The 21,358-nt window shown below is 32.7% G+C and overlaps 1 protein-coding gene across 1 annotated transcript; it reads right to left on the bottom strand.

The window, feature by feature from the left end:
• Positions 1-2,605: 2,605 nt before the first annotated feature.
• On the bottom strand, positions 2,606-6,542 carry LOC122592287 (GTP-binding protein SAR1A). The gene is made up of 3 exons (XM_043764481.1): positions 6,272-6,542; positions 6,012-6,143; positions 2,606-3,152 (listed from the first exon to the last, which is right to left on the bottom strand). The coding sequence occupies exons 1-3, from the start codon at positions 6,398-6,400 to the stop codon at positions 2,832-2,834; spliced, it is 582 nt and encodes a 193-aa protein (XP_043620416.1). The 5' UTR covers positions 6,401-6,542; the 3' UTR covers positions 2,606-2,831.
• Between the last annotated feature and the right edge of the window lie 14,816 nt (positions 6,543-21,358).

Below are 21,358 nucleotides of genomic sequence, written 5' to 3'. Positions count from 1 at the left end.
AAAATTATAAACGTTATAAGAATTATAAAGATTTTAAGAATATCAATTAAATTACAGTGAAAATAAGATGACTAAAGATTTACCCACCATCGGAAATGGACTTAAGGTGGCTAATGTGGCAAGTGACATGTTTCTTCATTTCCGGTTTAGATTATAATTATTCTGCCTTTGATCCTTTTTGGTCATGGGTCGTGACTCGTGACATAATTCAAATGTCAAAATTCAGTTTCATTGGTATGTGAGAAATTGAATATAATTTAGAAATTCATATTCTTATTGACGGACTAAGATATAATAACTTTTTTCGAATCAAAAAAGAAAAACAAAATAGCAAAAAATAAAAGAGAGAGGCGGGAGGAAATTGGGTGGGGAATACCGTTGAGGGATGTTGCGGGGTGAAAATCAGAATCTGGTAAAGAAAGTCGAGTGAAAGTGATTTCATGGGGTGGGGCCTGCTTTACTCGAACCAAACTATACACATACGCCCATACCCTCCTCCATTCCAAACTACGAGTATAATATAATACGTCATTTTCACAATTATTACTTTCTAAACTTTTTATATATCTATCTTTTCTTTTGTTATTATACTCCTCTTTACATGTATCCAAAACAAAATACACGTCATCTCACTGGTTTATATATTTGTCAAGTGCTCGTAAGTGGGATTATCCTTGGTCATCTCAGTCGGTCACTTACTCACTTTACAAGATTTTTGTATCGATATCAATATTTTAAATATAATTATGATTAAACTATCTAATATAGTTGTGGAATGTTCATATTAAAATAGTTAATCTATTCTATGCAATTAAATGTAGTAAAAAAGAAATATTCAAATTTGATGTGTAAAGATTGTAGCTAAAACTAATTGGACGCAAATAATAATTCTTCTTCCACATAACATGTTGTGAATACGTTAGAGATGTCTAAATGACTAGTTGCAAAGCAAATTTCAGTTTTAGATTTATAGTTTTAAGGGAAGGAAAGGAATATTCCGTACAGAAAAATGAAATGAAAAAGAGGAAACGGAAATGATTTTAATTTTTCTGTTTGGTTACGCAAAAAAGAGGGAGATACGGAAAAATTCAATTCTAATTTTGTTTACGACGCAGTTTGTTGCCCGTTTAACTTATAAAACTCATATTATATGTAAAATGTGATTTGAAAGTTTAGGGAATTTCCTGTGATATGATCCCTTTTCATTTAATGTCCATTTTTTAAGTATAGAATTTTAATTTATTAAAGAACAGTTCTTTGTGTTGTCGTGTGAAAAATTTGGCAAATTTTTTAAGCAAACAAATGGTATAAATCAAAAGTCACGGGTAAATCACACTAGTTTACAAAAAGTTGAAACCTACTTGTCCTCAATCAAATCTTGGTTGCCTCTTCTTCATTGAAAGAATCCTCTTTATTTGATTTAAGGTAATCTTTTCCACAAGCTTGATTACTCTTTTATTTTACTCCTGATTACTTTTGTTTTCCCTGTTTTTTTTACCTTTAATCTACTTCTTGTTAAGTTCATCCGTGACCATCACTTTTTGTCAGTATAGTTTTACCCTTCTTATACGTAGGCTTAACTTATTTCAAATGGTTATAGTGCGTGTTTCAGGTCTCACTAGTTTATTGTGTTTTATAAAACAATAAGCTAACCCAAATAAGTGTGTGCTTGTAAGTTTTTTAGGAGTTTAAAAGGCTAATTTTAAATAACATATGGAAGCTGGCTTATTAGCTTTTCAATATTGGATTTGTTAAAAATACAATAAGCTAATCCAGACACACTTTCACTGTATTTTGATAAAGTTATAATTAATATACAAATTTGCTAAAAATCAATTAACTATCACTAAAAAGCTAACCCAAACAGTTCCTTAATTAGTCTTTCGTGTTTTCTAGTTGTATCTGGGTAAAGGGATTGGAAAATGGTGGTTGTCCCAAGTAATGCATTTATCTCATGTATTGAAAATTTTATCCATGATGGCATGTTAACTCGGATAATTCTCAACATTATTGAAATGTGTGAATTTTTTTTATTTGTTTTATTTGAAAGGCTGAAATGTGTGAATTGATTGCTAAGATTGGATGACAGGAAAGTAATGTCCTTACAGAATTTGGGCTATTTGCATTGCCGAATACCAACAATAGATAAATTTTAATTAATGACATGTTTGGGTGCTTTGACAAGGTAGTATAACCAACAGCAACAGTGAAATCCAACTCGGGAGTGGAGAGATAGGAAATTTTCACAATCAATATATAGAGCACTCGGCCATGGACATTCTTGTGACAGAAAGATGCATACAAAATAAGGAATTATATTTCGGTTATCTTGTAGATCCATTTTGTTTATTTTTAGGAGTTTCAGGCAATTTGCACATCCTTTAACGGTCAAGCTGAGTTTACAGAGATACTATCTGGAAGCATCTGACCTGATGAACCCCAACTTGATGAAATTTACAGCATACGCATGTAATCTATATAGCAAAAAACCAAGCTTTCAATCCCTGGTAATTTATACCTTGAATCACAATACTTTGAGAAAGATTTTTCAAATACGGCTTTGCTTGTATGGGTCATCAGATTCAGGCGGTCTATAAAATACCAATTGCAAAAAAGTTTAATATAGTAAAATTCAAACTAGCAATTTGGTCTAAGCAAGCTACAACTTAAATTTTACAGATCAACAAATAGAGTACTTTCTTCCACACATCCACATCAAACAAAATCCCACTTACAAAATAAATCAAAAATCAAATTGGGGAAAATCATAATATTCTTCCTTACCTCTTATTTTTTGCTTTTCCAGATACTTCTTGAGTTAAATTCCCCTTCTACTTGATGTATTGAGAGACCCATTTAAATCCATCACCATAACCCATTTTGCGCACAATGCTGCACATAAATACTTCCAACGGGCGGACACTAGAATCCTGGAGATTTACCTTCCCTTTGCCGGTGGTTACACCAGTGAGTCCAAGGTGGAAGCGCAATTCATCCTCTGAGGCTGCATACGCTATGTCAATCTTGTTACCCAATATCAGGAATGGCACTGCAGACAGATTCTCATCAGAAAGAAGTGCATCCAATTCCTTCTTCGACTCTGCAAACCGTTCCTTATCATATGCATCCACAAGATACACCACCGCATCAACCTATAACACATGTATAAATAAGTAGCTACAGATACCTCAAGTGATGCCAGAAACTAAATCATAAGTGTTGTTAAATTACAGAAATTCTAGAAGAAGAAAAATAACATCATGCATGATTTATTCTGTAAATGTTACTCTTGTAGGCCTTCAGACAACCACTATAAAGACAGTAACTATACAATGCATGTGTGCATGACTGCTGTGCATATATCAGCAGGCAAAACAAAAAAGCAAATTCATTGATGATGGCATACATTGGAGCGTTTGATTAAACTTTGAAAATTATATTAACATTTTCTGGCCTCCGAGAATGACAGGCATTTTTCTGTTGTGTTTTTATGTACACTAAAACTTAGACAGTCTTTGATGTTGCATGGAATAACAAACACGAACCAAAAATCATTTATTAAAATGCTCTTATTCTAAAAGCAGCTGCAAAAGCATAAGTTTCATGGTCGGGATCATAAGTTTAAACATTGATCTTTGGGTTAGAAAGCAAGGATCCTTCTTCACATTCATGAATCCCTGTATCAGCAGATTCTATTGGTGGAACAGTGAGGTGCAGTGGTGCACGCCACAGCAAGGATTATTATGAATACATATCGTTGCAAATATTTAAAGGTTGCAAGTATAATAAGGATACCAATTTCTGGTTATCGGTCATGCAAATTTTGGCACACGGCTTTCTAGAACATGCATAATAGACTTTACTTCACTGTACTTCAGTTATCTTGTGCAATAGTTATGTGGCTATATGCTGATGATGTCCTAACGCGGGAAGTTGTGGGGAAAAAAATGATGCCATGCGTAGAATCTTGTTCCATGTAGAATGTAGTAAATCAGATGATGGCCAGGCCCTTTTAATAGCGAGACTTCTTTAGCAACAAGAAGGTTGAACATCTTGGTTTTATTTTGTTTGAGGTTTCCCATTACTCGATAACTTGAATATGTGAACTTTAGCAAAGTCAAAACCTTTAAAGTATGTTCTTAATCTATTGTTTCAGAAAATTTAATATGAGACATAACTAGCAGTATATTTTTCTTTATAAAAAAGGGACATTCATGGCCAGTAAGCTGATCAACCATCAATGATAATTGTAGAACTATCATTCTATCTAAGAATGATATATGCATGAGCTAAACCAGGTTTAAAATGATAACACGGGCTAACTTTTTATGCTTTAACAAAATCATGTTGGTTTCAGATGGCATTGCAAGTTTATAACAGATTAACAATATGATCATAAATAAAAGATAATAATATCATAATCATAATCATGTGGTAGTTTCTGATTGAAGACATCACTTCACTATGCAAATAAGAAAAAGAATTTTAAGACCATTTAAAAAATCGATTTACAACTCCGAAACCATGAGGCCATCTAGCTGCTAATTTTACCTACGGCAGGTTGAAGACTCCCGATAGACCAGCCAGGGACCATAATGTAACATCTCGTCTCATTCAGAACGATAAACACTATTTGATCCCTTGGTATCTATCAAGTCTCATTACGAAAACAAAGGATGGAGTAATCAATCCTACAACTTCTGCAATTATTAATCAATAAGTCTCTATAAGATCTCGTACCTATGTCATCCAGCTTATAGAAAACAATCAAAAATATTAATACAGCTTGTACTACCCAAAACCCATCACCCTGTCCTATGACAAGAGAAACCAAACAAATGGGGGGTAAGAATTCAGTGTATTCCTCCGGTTCTCTCACACTTTCAAAATGGTTTGTTTTTGTAGTGCCCAAAAAAATTATTAAGGCAATCTGGGTGCCAAAAGGTGGATATAAAAGAAAATGAATGTTTAGTATGATGACTTGACCATTTGACCGACTTGGGTAAAAGAAACTTCACTTTGATGTGATAAGTAAAGTAGCGGACTAGTCAATGGAACAATCGTAAAAAAATAAGTAACTTAATAATCAACTAAGCAGTCAAACTCTTTGTTCCATAGTTAAATTAATTATTATTCCATCTTCTTCTCTTTATAATAAAATTAGCACTAGGTTATGTTGACCAATTAAACATTCACGCCATCTCTCTGCCTTCTGTTTAATCTTCCTATACTACTAAATCAAGTCTTCCATTAACACCGATATAACTACGAAGTATTAATTGTTCTGATGTGCTTAAAAGTATCTGATATTCCCTACTACTACTATTTGTCATACTTCCCTCTGATGTGCTTAAAATCCGCAATGACAATGTTTAAATCACATAACTTCATGCAGGCCCCATCTTCATGTAGACTCACCTGGAACGCCACCCCAAAGGTACCTTCAAATTTTCCTACCTTGGCTCAAATTAACATATAGCAAACCAACTTATGATAGGACACACCGTAACCTTAAACACAACATTCAGGGATGCCCGTGTCCTGTCCCTATAAAGTTCTCCAACACCATGAACTATGTAACACCATTATTTTATTAGTCTATTAGACACGCAATTCCATCAACAATCAAACTTATAAGCAAATGCAAATTAATATCATCTCCTTTAAGAATTTCAACAGCACATCCAGATAAACCAGATGGTCAAACCCGGATACCATGCACTAGCTGGAAATAAGAAATCAAAACGCTTTACCGTAGGTAGACGGCGTAGACGACCACATGAGCATGTTTAACAATATATTTGTCAAGGGATCTCAAAACGTGATGAATATGTACGTTGCCAAAAGGTTGTTACATTTCAAATTTTCTTACGAACGAGCCAATTCGGAACTACTCTAGCATAGCGAGACACATATCATTGTAACATAATACTACCTAGACCAAATTCCCTTAGATCTATATAATTTAATCAAATATAAATGGAAATATATATATATATATATATATATACCTTGGCGTAATAATCCTTCCAGACTCTACGGGCGATCTGATGACCTCCTAAATCAAAAGCTTTGAATTTGATCTTTCCAATACTCAATTCTTCAGATGTCGGATGTTGCGTTGGCTGATGTTGAACTAATCTCTGTTTAATTCAATCAAATTATTAATAGATATCCAATTAGGGCAAAAACAGATAATGATCAATCACGATTAGATTAGAATTTAGATTACTATATAAAAAAAAAAAAGAAGAAGAAGGTAAAAACAAACCTCGTCTTTGAGCATGTGAAGCAAGGTAGTTTTGCCGGCATTATCGAGGCCAAGGAATAAGATCTTGGCTTCTTTTTGCCATAATCCTAACGACGCCAATATTCCATAAAACCAATCGAACAAAAACATCTTTCTTCTTTAATTTCAGATCTGATCTGATGATCCACTGATTTTGATCTCAATTGATTGATACAAGTGTGTGTGTGTGTGTGTTGTGTGGATCTGATTTGGTGGTGGTGGTGGTGTTGTTTTGACCCTAGACAAATCAGTTTTGAACAAGTTTTATAATTTTATAATAATAAATTTATTTATTTAAGGCTCACTAATGCGACAAACCAAAAATTTTTATGGTTCACGTGCTTTCACTTATTTTCCGGTAGAGTTAAAATACTAGTAGGTGCGTGTGTGCGAGTGTCAACAAACAGGACCTCTAAACATTTACTCTGTAGTGAATTTGGGCCCAGTTGTTTTGTTTGGGCCGACTATTAACTCGAACGAATCCAAGTATCCAACACCACATCACCAAAATATATAATGGATATTCATACATGAATTTAGAGCCTCCGCCAAGTCGATATATACTCATCGGACGTCTTGATTTCGTCACAAAAGGTTTTATTTAGGTGTAAACCTTCTTAGCTGACATCTTGGGACAACAATGGAAAAAGTTAGAACTGTCGCGAGAATACTCTCATTAGATTGTAGACATCCAAGTCAAAAATATATTATATGAATAATCTATATAGGCAAAACTTGTTCTCTTTTTCAATATTATAGCCGGTTTATATAAAACTAACTTGTACCATAAATCTAGTTATACTTAAAGTATAACCATTACTCGTATTACATATGCCATACTGTTTTTAATTTAGTCTTAAGAACAATGTTTAGCAAAACCCTGAATAATATACTACGCTTGAAATTTTATTTTATGAATAAAAGGAACAGTGCATTAGTGTCGACAAGTGGTACTAAGAAATGGACAATAAATGAGTAAATGTGACTGATGCACTGAGCTATCACTCTATCACTCAAAACCCTGGTAGGCTGATGGTTCAGTTTTTATGTTCAATGAATATTGGTCCCGGTTTAATTTTCTCTATGATGGATCCTCAAGTCCATCGTCCAGTGGACCTATCAAATAAATACCCAAATATTACCTCTTAAACAGCCCATAAAAAGGCCTTGGAAGGATAGACTTCACGGGTGTAAGAAATCACAACACAATCCAAAAACAATCTTACAGATGAGAGCAACAACACAAATAAGATACCCGAATGAATGAATGATTGATATTAAAAGTTTAAATGTTCAGATACAATGATAAATTTGAAAGAAAAAACTAAGAATCTAAGATATAGAAATATAGATACAGATATAATATCTATCAAGAGAGATGTGGCTGCAATGCTTATTTTTGGGAGAATAATAGGGTGTTAACCCTAATTTTGGGAATAAGGTGTGTTTATATACACCCAATTATTTTACACTAATAACCCTCAAGTTCCTTTAATAGTTGAGTAGTCCTTGCACTTTCATTCTTCACATCTTTAGTCCCTCATCTACAGCACTTTATCACATCTTTAGTAGAAATTGTTGTTTGATGTGTGCTAATATCACTGTTTTCATTGATTCTAGCTACAAATTGTTGCCCCACCTAGTAGAAATTGTTTCAGTGTTGACAAGTTTACTCTCATTTCGTGTGTTCAGTTTCAACAAGTTCACTCTCATTTTTTTGTGTTCATATATAATATGTTTTACATTGTTATGCCTCGATAATAGTATGTAATGCTACCAATAGCTTGTGTACATTCCAGCCAATTTGTCATATTAATGTAGAGCTATGCAAGGAATTAGATTGGTTACAAGTTGAATTGAACAGGTTGATAGTACTTTATTGTCAAACAAAAATCAGCCTTTCACATACGTGATCTGAATACAACTTCAATCACCCAAGTTTATACGTATAAAATACACAACTTGGTTTGACTTGATCAGTATGAAAAGATGAAAAATGCACGACCCGAACCAAGTAATTATGGGTTGACATTCACAAAATATGGGATTCCATAAAAGTGAATTGAAAACATAACATGGATAGGGATAGATATATGGCATTGGGTTATGGTTAAAAATGGGAAGATAAAACCCACATGGACATCACCATCTAGGCCAGGCACATGAAACCCCCCCTCATCCACAAACCCACGTGCCTGCAACTTTGGGTTTTAGTTTACCAAAGTCATCCCTTCCAATTATATCGTTTTTCACTCAATTTCACATCTATATGTTAACTCCTTAATTGGTTTTTGTTTCAACTTTTAATAATTGGAAACAGTTTACAAGAATGATACAGAGAATGTAGATATATGATATCACTTAAAACACATAAACCTTATATTACTCAACAAAACTTAAATCTTTATCACGCTTTGTATAGTTAGCTTTTTCACCTTCTTGACTTACACCCTAAAACTTGTACACCCATGTGTTTTACTATAACTTTTAGCCCTTGAGATTCATTTATGTTTATTAATGATAGTATATGTATGTTTATTAAACTCTTTATCAAATAGCGTTTTCTAGAAGCTGGATTGAAGGATTTTTTATGCGAATCATAGGATAAACATAGGAAAAAGTACTTGTCAAAATCTCACATTTTTTTTATATAACTTGATTTTAAGGTCTCGAGTTGAGTCTTGATAAGACAGTTTTCCTCCTCAAGGGGTTTAAATGGGATCTATGTATTGTGGGAGCTTCGCAACGTGGCCAGGTTTAAAAATTATAGTCCGCTTCTCTTGATATACCTTCATAATTCACACCTATTAAACATAAAAGTTAGTTATAGTGTCACCTTACGTAGGTATAATTTAGACACATATAACTTGTAAACGCGTGTTGTTTGAACGTCAATTTCATTAATATGATTAAAAAAGATAAACCTGTATCATTTTGAGAGCTTAGTTATCAACAATTGACCGACTGATATAATATTGGATTGGGTATATCAGTAAGTTGTTAAGATATGGGTTTTAATAATTGTGTTTACGCTATGTGTCATCAAACTTCTTCATAACTAAGAATAAACAAACAAACATTGCTTTGCTGTGAGCCTATACGTCACACATAAGCACTTAATTTTGTATCATTTCAACATTTAAGATATCAATATAAGGGGATTAGGAGTGGGAACTACAAATTTTATCAAACCTCCTAAATTTAATCAATAATATTCTTTCAACTCAATTTACCATTTCAACTTTCTCAATCAACCATCCTAACTTTTTAGACGTATTTCATAAATTTTCAACCCTCTCTACTTTTTTTCTTTCTTTTTTTAAATAAATAAAAAACAACATTTTATTATATTAAAACATGAAAACATATTACAAATAAAAACACAATACTACATTTAAAAACTAAAAAAAGAAAAATACACTTCAACATTATTTTTTAAACTAAAACACACGATATACTAAAACATACTAAATTAAATCTTCAATCGGTGGTGGTTAAAAAGTCGGGTCATCGAGGTATGACAAATCTATACCCACTACATGCTCTGTAAGATCATACAAAAGACGATGATGGGCGTATTCGTCATGTAACTCTAGTAATACTCTTGGGTCATACACTATCGGCGTCAGTGGGTCCATTATATGAACCGGTGAAATTGCCCTCCCATTGTCCTTTATGATCTTGTTGTGCAATATACAACACATTTCGACGACTTTGCCGATTTTGTCTACATCGAAAAAATAAATTGGGGGTTGCAAAATCTTCCATTTCCCATTAAGAACACCAATAGCTCTTTCAACGTCTTTCCTTGACGCTTGTTGTATCTCTTAAACTTCTTTTCCTTTGGATCAACAAGGTGCGGATAAGCTTTAACAAACGTAGACCACTTAGGATAAATTCCATCAGTTAGCAAATAGTCACGTTTGTAATACCGACCGTGAACAAAGAATGACGAGTCTAGAACTGTCCCATTTCGAACCGAATCATACAACGGCGACTGATTCAACACATTGATATCGTTGTTTGCTCCGGGAGGACCAAAAAACAAATGCTAAACCCATAAATCTTGTGAAGGGACAGCCTCAACCATGATAGTAAGGACTTTATGATCTCCACGCGTGTATTGCCCTTTCGAACTCCTAGGACAATTCCTCCATTCGATATGTGTACAATCAAGACTACCGAGCATCCTGGGTAGATGATGTCACGCTTCATGCACTTGTTGAGCAAAGCGACGTCATGGGACGTCGGCCGACGCAAGAACTCTCAACGATATAGATGAATGATCGCATCACAAAAATAGGTAAGACATTCATGTGACGTGCAATCGGCCATGCATAAATACTCATCAAAGTTATCCGATGGTTCACCGGTCAAGAGTTGCTTGATTGCCGACGTGCATTTTTGTATTGGTGAGAACCCTTTTATATTTCTTGGGTCCATATGTTGTTGAAAATACGGGTATTGAGCTTCAATGTCACAAAGAATCTTTCAAAACAACATTTTACTCATGCGAGATCGATGACGAAAGAAGCGTTCGATGGACTTTGGCGGTCTCAAGAAGTAATCACGCATTAGTTTTCCGTGGGCTTATTCTCGATGTCGTTCGATATATGCGCAAGTCTCACTAGAGCTACCCGCGTCTTCTAGCTCTTCCACCACCGCTAAAGCGTCTTCAAAAAATAAAAACGAACTTCCCGTGGATAAGTCTTGAAGCATGGGTAGGATAATGAGTTCGTCAGGTGAATATAAATTAGACATTTTTTTGTATTTTTTTGTTGTGTTTTAAAAAAGGTAGAAGGTGTATACATATATATGTGTGTGTGTATGTAAAAAGGGGTGTTTTTTTTTTATAGAAATTGGCTCCTAACGTTCGGATTTTCCAAAAACTTCCGCTCCCCCGTAAATGCAATGGTCCTTCTTTCATGTGGACCCCACCTTCCGATTTTATGGGCACTGGACTCCGAGCCTTTCAATCAAACCGTCGGGTTATGCTTTTGGGGGTGGCAAAGGTGTAGCCGGCGATATGACCACAACCCGCCCCAACCCGGTCACCCACTCTGTAAACCCTTAGTACTAAGCAGACTTGTTACTTTATTAAGGGTTGTTTGATTTGCGATGAGTAACAGAAATATTAATGGGTTGCTTGGTGGAGTGTAGCCCCCTTACCCTTAATAACATTTTTGTTGGTAACTTGGGGCAAAGCGAAAAGGATGCAAATGGAAGTTTTTGGGCATGTGCTCTTCAGCAATATGGACAATATGGACTTGCGCAACGGACTACGCTTAGCGGATGAAGCTTTTACATTATAGATGAGGATTTGTTTCTTTTATACAAAGACTATATTTGCTTTGGCTCAAGAACTGAGTTGGAGATGGTATAGTAGCATTGTTTGGAACCAATGGCTAATTGATCGCGATTAATCTTCTTTTGGTTTCTTTTTTCTTCTCTTTCATTTTTGTGTATAACTGGGTATGGTCGTATAGATTGATATAGGAAGGTATGTATATTTGGATGTCTTTTAGGCTTAGAATAAAATCATTCTACTTTATAAAGAAAGAAAATGTTATTGGGTTTTCATATCCATTAACCCCTTGTATCATACCCATTTTTCATATCCTTGTTTTGAAACCCACACTCAAAGTCCATATACACTTTTAAAGTATCAATTTAGTTTTTAAACGTTTTAGCTTTATTAAAAAAAAAAAAAAGTGACGACGCAACTTGTTGCCTAATTGTTTTCTATTTCTTTGAAAATTATTAAAAATTCCACTGTCAATTATATTTATATATATACTAGCGAATTTACGGGGTTTAACCCGGACGTTTTAATTAAAATTATAAAACTAAAAAATATGCATCGAATTTTTGTTATTAATATATTACAAATGGATATTGAGATATTGAATTGAATAACCTAATAAATTATAAATTAAAGTACTTATTGCATTAACAAACTCATAAAAAGATATTATATAAAAAAAAATTTTTGTTTGTAATAAAAAATAAGGAATTTTAAATAAGCATTTAATGAGCTATTTTTAATTAAAATATAGACCTTTAAAAAAATTAAACTTGCCACATAATATTTTTTTTAAATTATTTTGATAGATAATCATATTTTATTTGTTATAGAGATAAAGATATATATTACGTGTACGAGTATATCTTTATTTTTATTGTATTTGGATATATATATTACTCCGTAGTATATTTCTAGTTGTGTGAAGAGAAGGGGTTATCTAGAGGCAGAAGCACAGTGACAGAGGGAGCAGATGTAATTTTTGATAAGAGAATCTACAGAGAACCCAATGCGCCTTTCCCTACCATTATCCAATCCCTGCCTAATAGGAACATTTTTAAATTTTAATCCATTAATTTACCACCAATCGAATCAGATGATATCCATATATCCCTTTCTGTGTCACTCATTTCTGAAATTTCCCGCTTATGTTCAAATACTGGACTAATTAGTTATTTAGAAAATAGAATTTTGAACATATAATTATGAGGATTTGTATTTGTAAACAAGATTATACTGAAGATCAAATGTGTTATTAACCTGTTATATACCAAACATAAGCATCCGCATAATGAAGCCTCCGTATTTAGAATTAAGCCTTAATTTTATTTTTGTCTTTAATACCTTTAACTTTACCGGATTTTCAAACATATCCATGAACCTATCAAATTAATCACATTTATAAATTTTTAATACAAGTATAGAACGATTCAAGATAATTGTACACGTATTGTTTCAATTTGATAATTCAATATATACACACGTATGTAAACATGTTACACTGGATAGGATTACTTCCAGCATAACATTGAAATCAATATGTTATATAAAACAGCAATATTATAATGATCACATTATTGTTGCTTGAGATGATGATAAAGAGTGTTCCCATGTTTATGAATCCCTTTTAACAAGGATCTTGTTATAAAGCCTGGTGCCCTCACATGCCCACTTCATTTTGTTTTTGTTTTTTAAATTTATTCGTCATTTGTTTTTCTACTTTGGAAATCAGAATAATACTAACATAAAAAAAAAAAAAAAAAGTTTACCCAATCCTAATCCTTCGATCCCAATTAAAACTATAATAAGGCTTTACAACCTTAACTAACTTTGTACACATTAAAATTAATAAACAATGTGCATCTGATTCCCACATTATTGTGGAGTCCAACAAATATTAACCGTATTTTTTTTATTTGATTGGCTAGCTTCTGACTAAAGCTCCAACAAAATATATATATATATATATATATATTTTGATTAATTAATAAAAAACCTCCAAATCCACCCTTAAAAGCACTTCAACTTTACATATCCTCTCCACCTCCACGCATAGCACAATCCACTAATCACCCATTAATAGATTATTTAAAATTACTGTAATCGTATTATTAGAATTTTGTTGTATTAGTAATCAATGTACTACCAACATCAATTAGAACTCTGCAGTAAATTATGTTTGAACAAGATAGGTATGAAGACTAGTGTATGATTATTTTCTATCAGATTGTTTGCTAGTGTATGATTATTTTGATATTATTGCAATACTACCAGCTACAAAAATAAAAATTTGTAGAAAGAATGGGGGTTAATAATTCTTAAATCATTAGTATTACAATGATGGGCAATTAACATATTTAGAGTCAACCTCAGGGAATCCTATGATGCTAAAACAGATGATTAATTATTAGATCAACTACTTCTAATTAAGCAAGCAGCGCATTTAATAAATATAAATGGTAATTATGTTTATATATGTTAATGGTGGGTACCCAATATCATATGTTTCCCTCCATAAATAACATGATGGTTAATTAAACTTTTTAGAAGGTTAGTCTAGATCAAGCAATTGGGTCTTATACCTCCAAACATTGCATATTATCATTGTTAGAATCATGTGAAAAGCAGCCAAAACACATCATGTGTTTTGTGCATATATATATATATATATATGACTTATGAGGTATGAAAATGGCTTTTAAAATGTTTTCCATATGTCAATAATAATGTGGGAATGACACCCAATTCAAGTAGGCAGGGTAAGCCCCTAAATGATTTATGAGATTCAATACCCAAATTATTATTTGTTCGAACTAACTCTTTTTTCCATGTGGTCACCAACTGTATTTTAGCTTTCCATGGCCTAACGTAAGCCTTATATGTGTCGACATTATGGTTCACACAAAGATGACCAACGACTTAAAGTCAAAATTATTAGGGGATCAAGAACTTATATCATATTGAGTATTGTCTATATATACTAGCCTGGTGCCCGCGCATTGCAGCGGAACCCGTTAAAAAGCAGTTGTTAAATGTGGCGGTTCGTGGATATGACCAATTACGGCGGCGATGGCTCGGTTATGTGTTTTTTAGGATGTGTGTTTTTGTTTGTAAATATGTGTCGGTTTTTTGTTTGAGTGGAAGGGTAATTTTGAAACTTCAGGAATAAGGTGAGGGTATTTTGGAGAAAAAAATATGTTTAATGTCTTAATGTTATCCTCTTTATAAAGGTATAGATAGATTATAGATTATAGATAAAGTGTGATAGTATAAGTACATTAAAAGATAAATGATATATGTTATAAATATGTAAGAGTGGTAATATGAAAAGTCTAAATTTTTAAGACATTCCGAATTTAGAAATCCAATATAGATTATAGATAAAGTGTGATAGTATAATTATATTAAAAGATAAATGATATATGTTATAAACATGTAAGAGTGATAATATGGAAAGTCTGAATTTTTAAGACATTCCGAATTTAGAAATCCAAAATGCTTATAGACCAATTGGGAGACGACTTTCTTAAACGTATTTAAGATTTATTGGTAAATCGGTTAGTGCTTTTGATCAAATCTATTGCGCTATAAACGAAAAGTACGTGAATCGGAAATTCTGGAGATATGTGAGTTTTAAAGATAACTTGTAGGGAAACAAGGTTGTAAGGAATACAAATGTGACAAGTTATTAATTAAATTAGATATATATATTGTGAAAATACGTTCGCAAATATGGTTTCATTTTGTTTTTCTAGGTCTATTTGGAGTTTCTGTTGATACAAAATTTGGTAATGTGGTTGAATTCATATGTTTTCGTATTCATATAATCCTAGATAATATGCACCCAATTGGATTTTCCATCTTTGATAATAAAAGATGCCTCCATTTCAAAGTAGATGGGAGAACATTACTAACTAGTTTAACAAGACAATTACTTTTTTTAAACGCAAATATCATTGTATTATCACCAATCACGAGTATAAATACTATAAAGAATTACAAATGCAACTCGGGAACTATATGTCTACTACATTATAAAGCATTTATTTCCTTTATTTTTTCAACTAAAAAGTAGTTAAAAATCTAAAAATATCTCTGTCACTTATTCATAATACTCTTAGAACAAATCTCAACTACTCATTTTTTTTCTCTCCTCGAATCTCATCAACTCACTTTTCTTTCTGCTTCATAAATCATTTTATTCCTCTAATTTATTCAAAAAATTTTATATCAAAGACGTATATCGATAAATTATAAGAATTTTATAGGTATTCATAAAATTTCATGCTCTTTCATTAGAGATGTCATTCGATATACTTTCGACGAATTTTTTAATCCGAGGCGTACGGCTAAGGCATTTGGCTGTCACACTTTATGACCAATCACCCCCACCATCTCACTGCCGCAACACGCGGGTACTTTGTTTCGTATTTACAGAAATGAATAACACTTCCAATCCTCAGACATAGCGATGGCAAAAATCTCGTACCCGATTGGGAATCCGATATCCGCACCTGATTTTACTGAGGAATCCCCGAGTTGACCGGAGATGGGGACATGTATGGGGATGTAAATATATTCCCTGATGGAGATGGGGACAGGGATGAGAAACCGTAAATCCACGATCCCCGTACCTGAACCCGAAAATACTATATATATTTATTAAAATTATTTCAAGTTCTTTTCTATAGATTAAAATCATTTTTAAGTTTAGAGCTTTTGTTTAATACTTTTCATGTGTTATACTTTGTTAAACATTTACTTAACATATATATTAGTTTATATATACAAAGAAAACACATTTTCCTACATATCGTTTACTATGATAAATTTATGTTCATTCAAAAAGGTATCCTCAATACTTGATGGGGACATGTATGGGGATGTAATTTACTTTCCGACAGGGATGGAGATTACAAGTGAAAACTGGATATGGGGATGGGGATAGAGATCCCCGACAATACCCGTCCCATTGTCATCCCTACTCTGACGACACAAAAGCCTTTTTTTCGGTCTATTCTTGACATAGAGACTCAATTTTGATTGCTTGTATCTTTACACTCACTACACAATGGACAAAGAGAACAGGTTATTTTGAACGGCAATTTCGGATTCAACGTCATGGGTTTTACATATTCAACTCCAATTATAGATGAAACTTAATTATTTTGGAAACCCATGTAAACATTTTGTTTATACAAAAATTTGAACCCAAAAACTCAGAGTTTTAAGTCCTGGAATACCAATTTTATATTATTTTTTATCGATGGTTGTTATTTACCTCTTGTTTAAGCAGAATAAAGTTCTCTATTATTGATAGTATATTGGTGAAAAGTTGCAAGATTATAGTATTATACAGCCGGCCTTGATGATATTTGATATACACACACAAAGATATTGTAATCAGGCTGCGATGAAGTCATCACTTCGCATGCTCTTAGGAAAACATATGCAAGCAACGTGGCATTAGTGAGTAATAACTCCCCTTTGTCGATACAATCATAAAGAAGAATAAATCAGACTTCCCAATTGTCCTTTAATATTAAGAAAATAACATTCAGATTAATCTATAACTTGTTTAAAGATGCCCTAACTAAATTACTAAAGTAATATTCCCTCGAGCATCTCACAAAGCTTTTTCACGAAAAAAGATATTTGAAAATCATGAGTTCTCGTCTATAAATCAGGCGATTAGTGTTTTTGATGAATTTCGTCACACGACATACTAATTATCTACAAGATGATTGTACAAGGGACAGTATACCCTAAAGTGGCACACCTAGTCCACGATTTTCTCTATATTAAGGATCATGGGTACATGGATGAGACATTTTTGGTTTTAGACTTTAAGTGGTTGTACGTTGCCACATTAGCCACCCAAACTCCAAACCAAGCTAAAAAATGCACTCCTCAAGTCGTTATCAATGTTATGTAGGGCTCCACATATATCAATCCTATAGACTTAGCTGTCGTAATTCGTAACAGATGGCACCTACTTTGGCTAGGTACAAGGTTTTAGACCTCCCTGTATATATGGTCCCAAAACTATTGTAAATGTGCTCCCTGTATATATTTGTTTGTTTTAATTCAATTATTTTGTGAGGCAGACGTTAATCATTTCTTTCCTATCACGCATTTCAACTTTTCAACTAGATAAGTACTTGTATATAAATTGTTATATAAAAATTTTATTTCGAAAATTGCTAAAAGAACACTTTAATTAAAACAATAAAAAGAGCTAAAAACATTACTAAAACTCACCAATAGGATGTTTTTAACACAATTTTTTCATATCATTATTTGTCTTTCATTGTTCATAGCATATTTAAGACATATTTTTAGATATCCATAACATTTATTTATTTAAAAAATGATATGTAAAGATGTATGTAAGATTTAATAAAAAGAAAATGATTAATCCCCCTAACTATATAGCCTAAAAATCCTCCTAAGTACGAGGTTATGTCATGTGGAAAAATCAGGGGGCAAAATTAGGAAATAGAATAGTAGATATCACATGTCACATTATTAATGTATTAGAAGGATTATTAGGCTATTTGATTAAGAGGATTTATTATTTTTCTTAATAAAATCTAAAAGATTTGTAGAATTTTAAATTTATAGAGGTTTGATGTGGTAGTTGAAAAATAACAAAAGATATCAATAACACTGGACTATTGGAGATAGTCACCGGGGTCCGGGGGCAATTTAAAGATGGAACACTTCTTACAACGTAGTGTGTACATGTTAGGGTCCAACATCTATACATGATTTAGCTAAAGTTATACGAACCTAGCAAGCCAAAATCGTATACGAATTACTGTACTACCTAGGTTGACATATATAGGGACACACAAGTTTTGAGTGAATATTAAAGAAGTTGAAGTCACCATATGAACCAGTTGTAGGCAGCACACAAAGTGGGGCATAAATGGTCCACAACTACACAATTTCATTCATTCATAATTGGGCAAAAGTTAAATAGGGAATCCATGGGGACATTGTCACACATGGCGAGATGGCTACGTGGTTACAGGGTGGACTGCATTAACTGATGTGGCATGGGTAGGTGGGCCACTTCTCACGAGATTGTAGGAATCCTCTTTATTTCCAACAGACCTAATAGCCGATCGACGGAATCGAGGGTATAAATTCAAACAAATTTTTACATCGATGAATATATTTTATTAAGTTTAATGTTTCAAAAGTAATGTGTCATTGTTATATCAAAATGAGAGAAGGATTGAAGGAAAAAAAAAAAAGAATGTAAATATATCTGCTAATAATACTATACACTAAATTAGAGCCGATAGAAAATGATTAATATTTTTCGCTAATTTTAAACAGGATTAATAAGAATTGAAAACATGATTATACAAAAATATCATTTGTTTGTGCTCCCTGATTCTCAACATGAGCACAAGCTTCTAAGAAGATGACTTACCTCTTATTGTTCGACAAAATAATATACTTTGTTACGTTCGATCACTCATTTGATATAATCTAAGGACCAAACGAAAGAGCTTTTGTGCTATACTTTGTGATCAATTCCTACCGATACATTAGCTAGAAGACATCTGATAAAAAAAAAAATCACGTTGTAACAAATACTGACTAAGTTCTACTTAAAATGATATATCATTTCTCAGTATAAATACAACCGCAAATGGTGAACTAAATCTCCCGTTTACCCATTCAATTCAACATAAGACTATTCGAGGTTTCATATGAGCTTTGTTCACTAATTAATTAAAGAGTTTGGTGTAGATGAATTATTATGATGTGGACTGTTGGTGAGATGAATTATAAAAGCAATGCAAAGGCCAAAGCGTAAAGAATTGAATAATATTACTACTACTACCCATGACCATCTACTAAAGATATTGGGGGGAAAAGAGGGCGTGATTCCTGTGCCTTGCAAGATAAGCCTCGCTTTTTTCCTTCCTTGCCTTAGAAATATTCTCATCTATATATACCATTTTGCCCTTCACACTATTACTTCTATTTCTATACAATTTTGTTTTATATACGGGTGAATGAGTACGTATACATTCAGGTTATATGGAGAGAAAGCAAGCCTTTCAAACTTAATTGAATGTGGTGTAAGTGGGGTATTATGTGATGGTTTTTGCACATTTTCTTGGGCACCTCTAAAGTTATACATAACCTAAGGTCTTTTGAAAAAAGTTTGTTATTTTAGATGGGGTAGAATTTTGTTCAGTACAATTATAATTATGATCATGATATTAATAATAATAATAACTATTTTTTTTCAAAGAAATATAATGTTGTAAATTATTTTGTTTAACTTTTAGTCAATAAATAAAAGTAATACAAACATTTTCTATTTGAGAAACTCGGGCCTGACACTCAGAAGTTTTTCATAGTGCGTAATTTTTATAGTAATGTTTGCTTAACATTAGAATTAGCTTCTTTTCCACTTTGTTTTGAATAACTAATAAGCGTGTCCTTCAAAATTTAAATAAAAATGGCTAGTGTCGTGACATTAACAAAACTTCAGCAGCATTTTTGTGATGCATTTGCCATATTTCACATACAATATGAAAAGTTACGTCACGATTATGGAGTATATTTTATGTCACGTCTTCAATTAGAATTAATTATGGTGATTGTTAACAAAATACAAAATTAGAAAAATATAACAATTTAGAAGCTAACCAATATATCAATATGTTAATTATGTTGGATATTTTAGTGTAATTGGGTTAACTTGTTTGATCAGTATTGTCATAATAATGCATCATATAGGATTGGTGGTGCGCAGTGCATGCCTATTTGAATTTATTATGACCTTAGGGGCAAAGCCCCTAAGTTACGGGGGTCCGGGGGCAGCGCCCCTGGGAGCGGGGTCCAAGGGGCGGCAGCCCCTGGCGGGGTCCAAGGGGCAGAGTAAAAATTGCTATAATAAAAATCCCTCCGAAAATTAAATTTTCGGAACTTGAGGGACTAAAAATGGCAATTTCAAAACCTTGCAATAACTGTCGTTTTTGTTGATAAAACAAAATCCCGTAACACATTCTGATCATTCTTTTTCTTCTTCTTTTCTGGTTCTTTCTCTCAAATACATACACACAGAAATTTCTTAATCTTTGATTGTATCCGGTTAAATAGTTTGGGTGAACCGCCAAATTGATTCAATCTGAAAGCGATCACGTGCCTTCAAAGATTGTTTATATCCGGTTATCTGTTTGTTATCTTGAATTTCCCCAACAAATTAGTGGTAGTGTACATATACCATTGAACGTAAATGGGGTTGTAGTATTCAGGGGTGGTACTACATGGGAGAAAAGAGGGCCAATGATCATTCTAAAATTTAGATTTTGTCATGTATTTTAAGATTTTTCATCAATTTTTTAATGAGTTTTTAACATTCTGTCCATTTTTAGATTTATTATTTATGAAATTTTTAATTTTAATAATATTAGACTCAATGTTTTAAAACCGGTATTTTGGTTATACCGGCGTGGAAAAATTTTCCATGTTACCGGTATTACCGGCCGGTACGACTATTTTTAATTTATTATATTTTTTTGTGTAAAAATCCTACAAAACTTATTACAATTTAATAAAAATAGTCAAAATGCAATTATAATTTACTCAAAAATAATTCCAAATATGTATTTCATAACAAAATATAAGTTTTAAAGTTCACAAATAACAAAAAATAACATTAAAGTATCATAAAAATAATTTTTTAAAAAAATCAAAATTTATTTTTTGAAAATACCGGGAATACCAGAAATACC

The sequence above is a fragment of the Erigeron canadensis genome, chromosome 3 (genome assembly GCF_010389155.1).
Source record: "Erigeron canadensis isolate Cc75 chromosome 3, C_canadensis_v1, whole genome shotgun sequence".
Taxonomy (NCBI): domain Eukaryota; kingdom Viridiplantae; phylum Streptophyta; class Magnoliopsida; order Asterales; family Asteraceae; genus Erigeron; species Erigeron canadensis.
The sequence above is the reverse complement of the archived record's forward strand: the minus strand, read 5'-3'. Positions and strand labels throughout refer to the sequence as shown.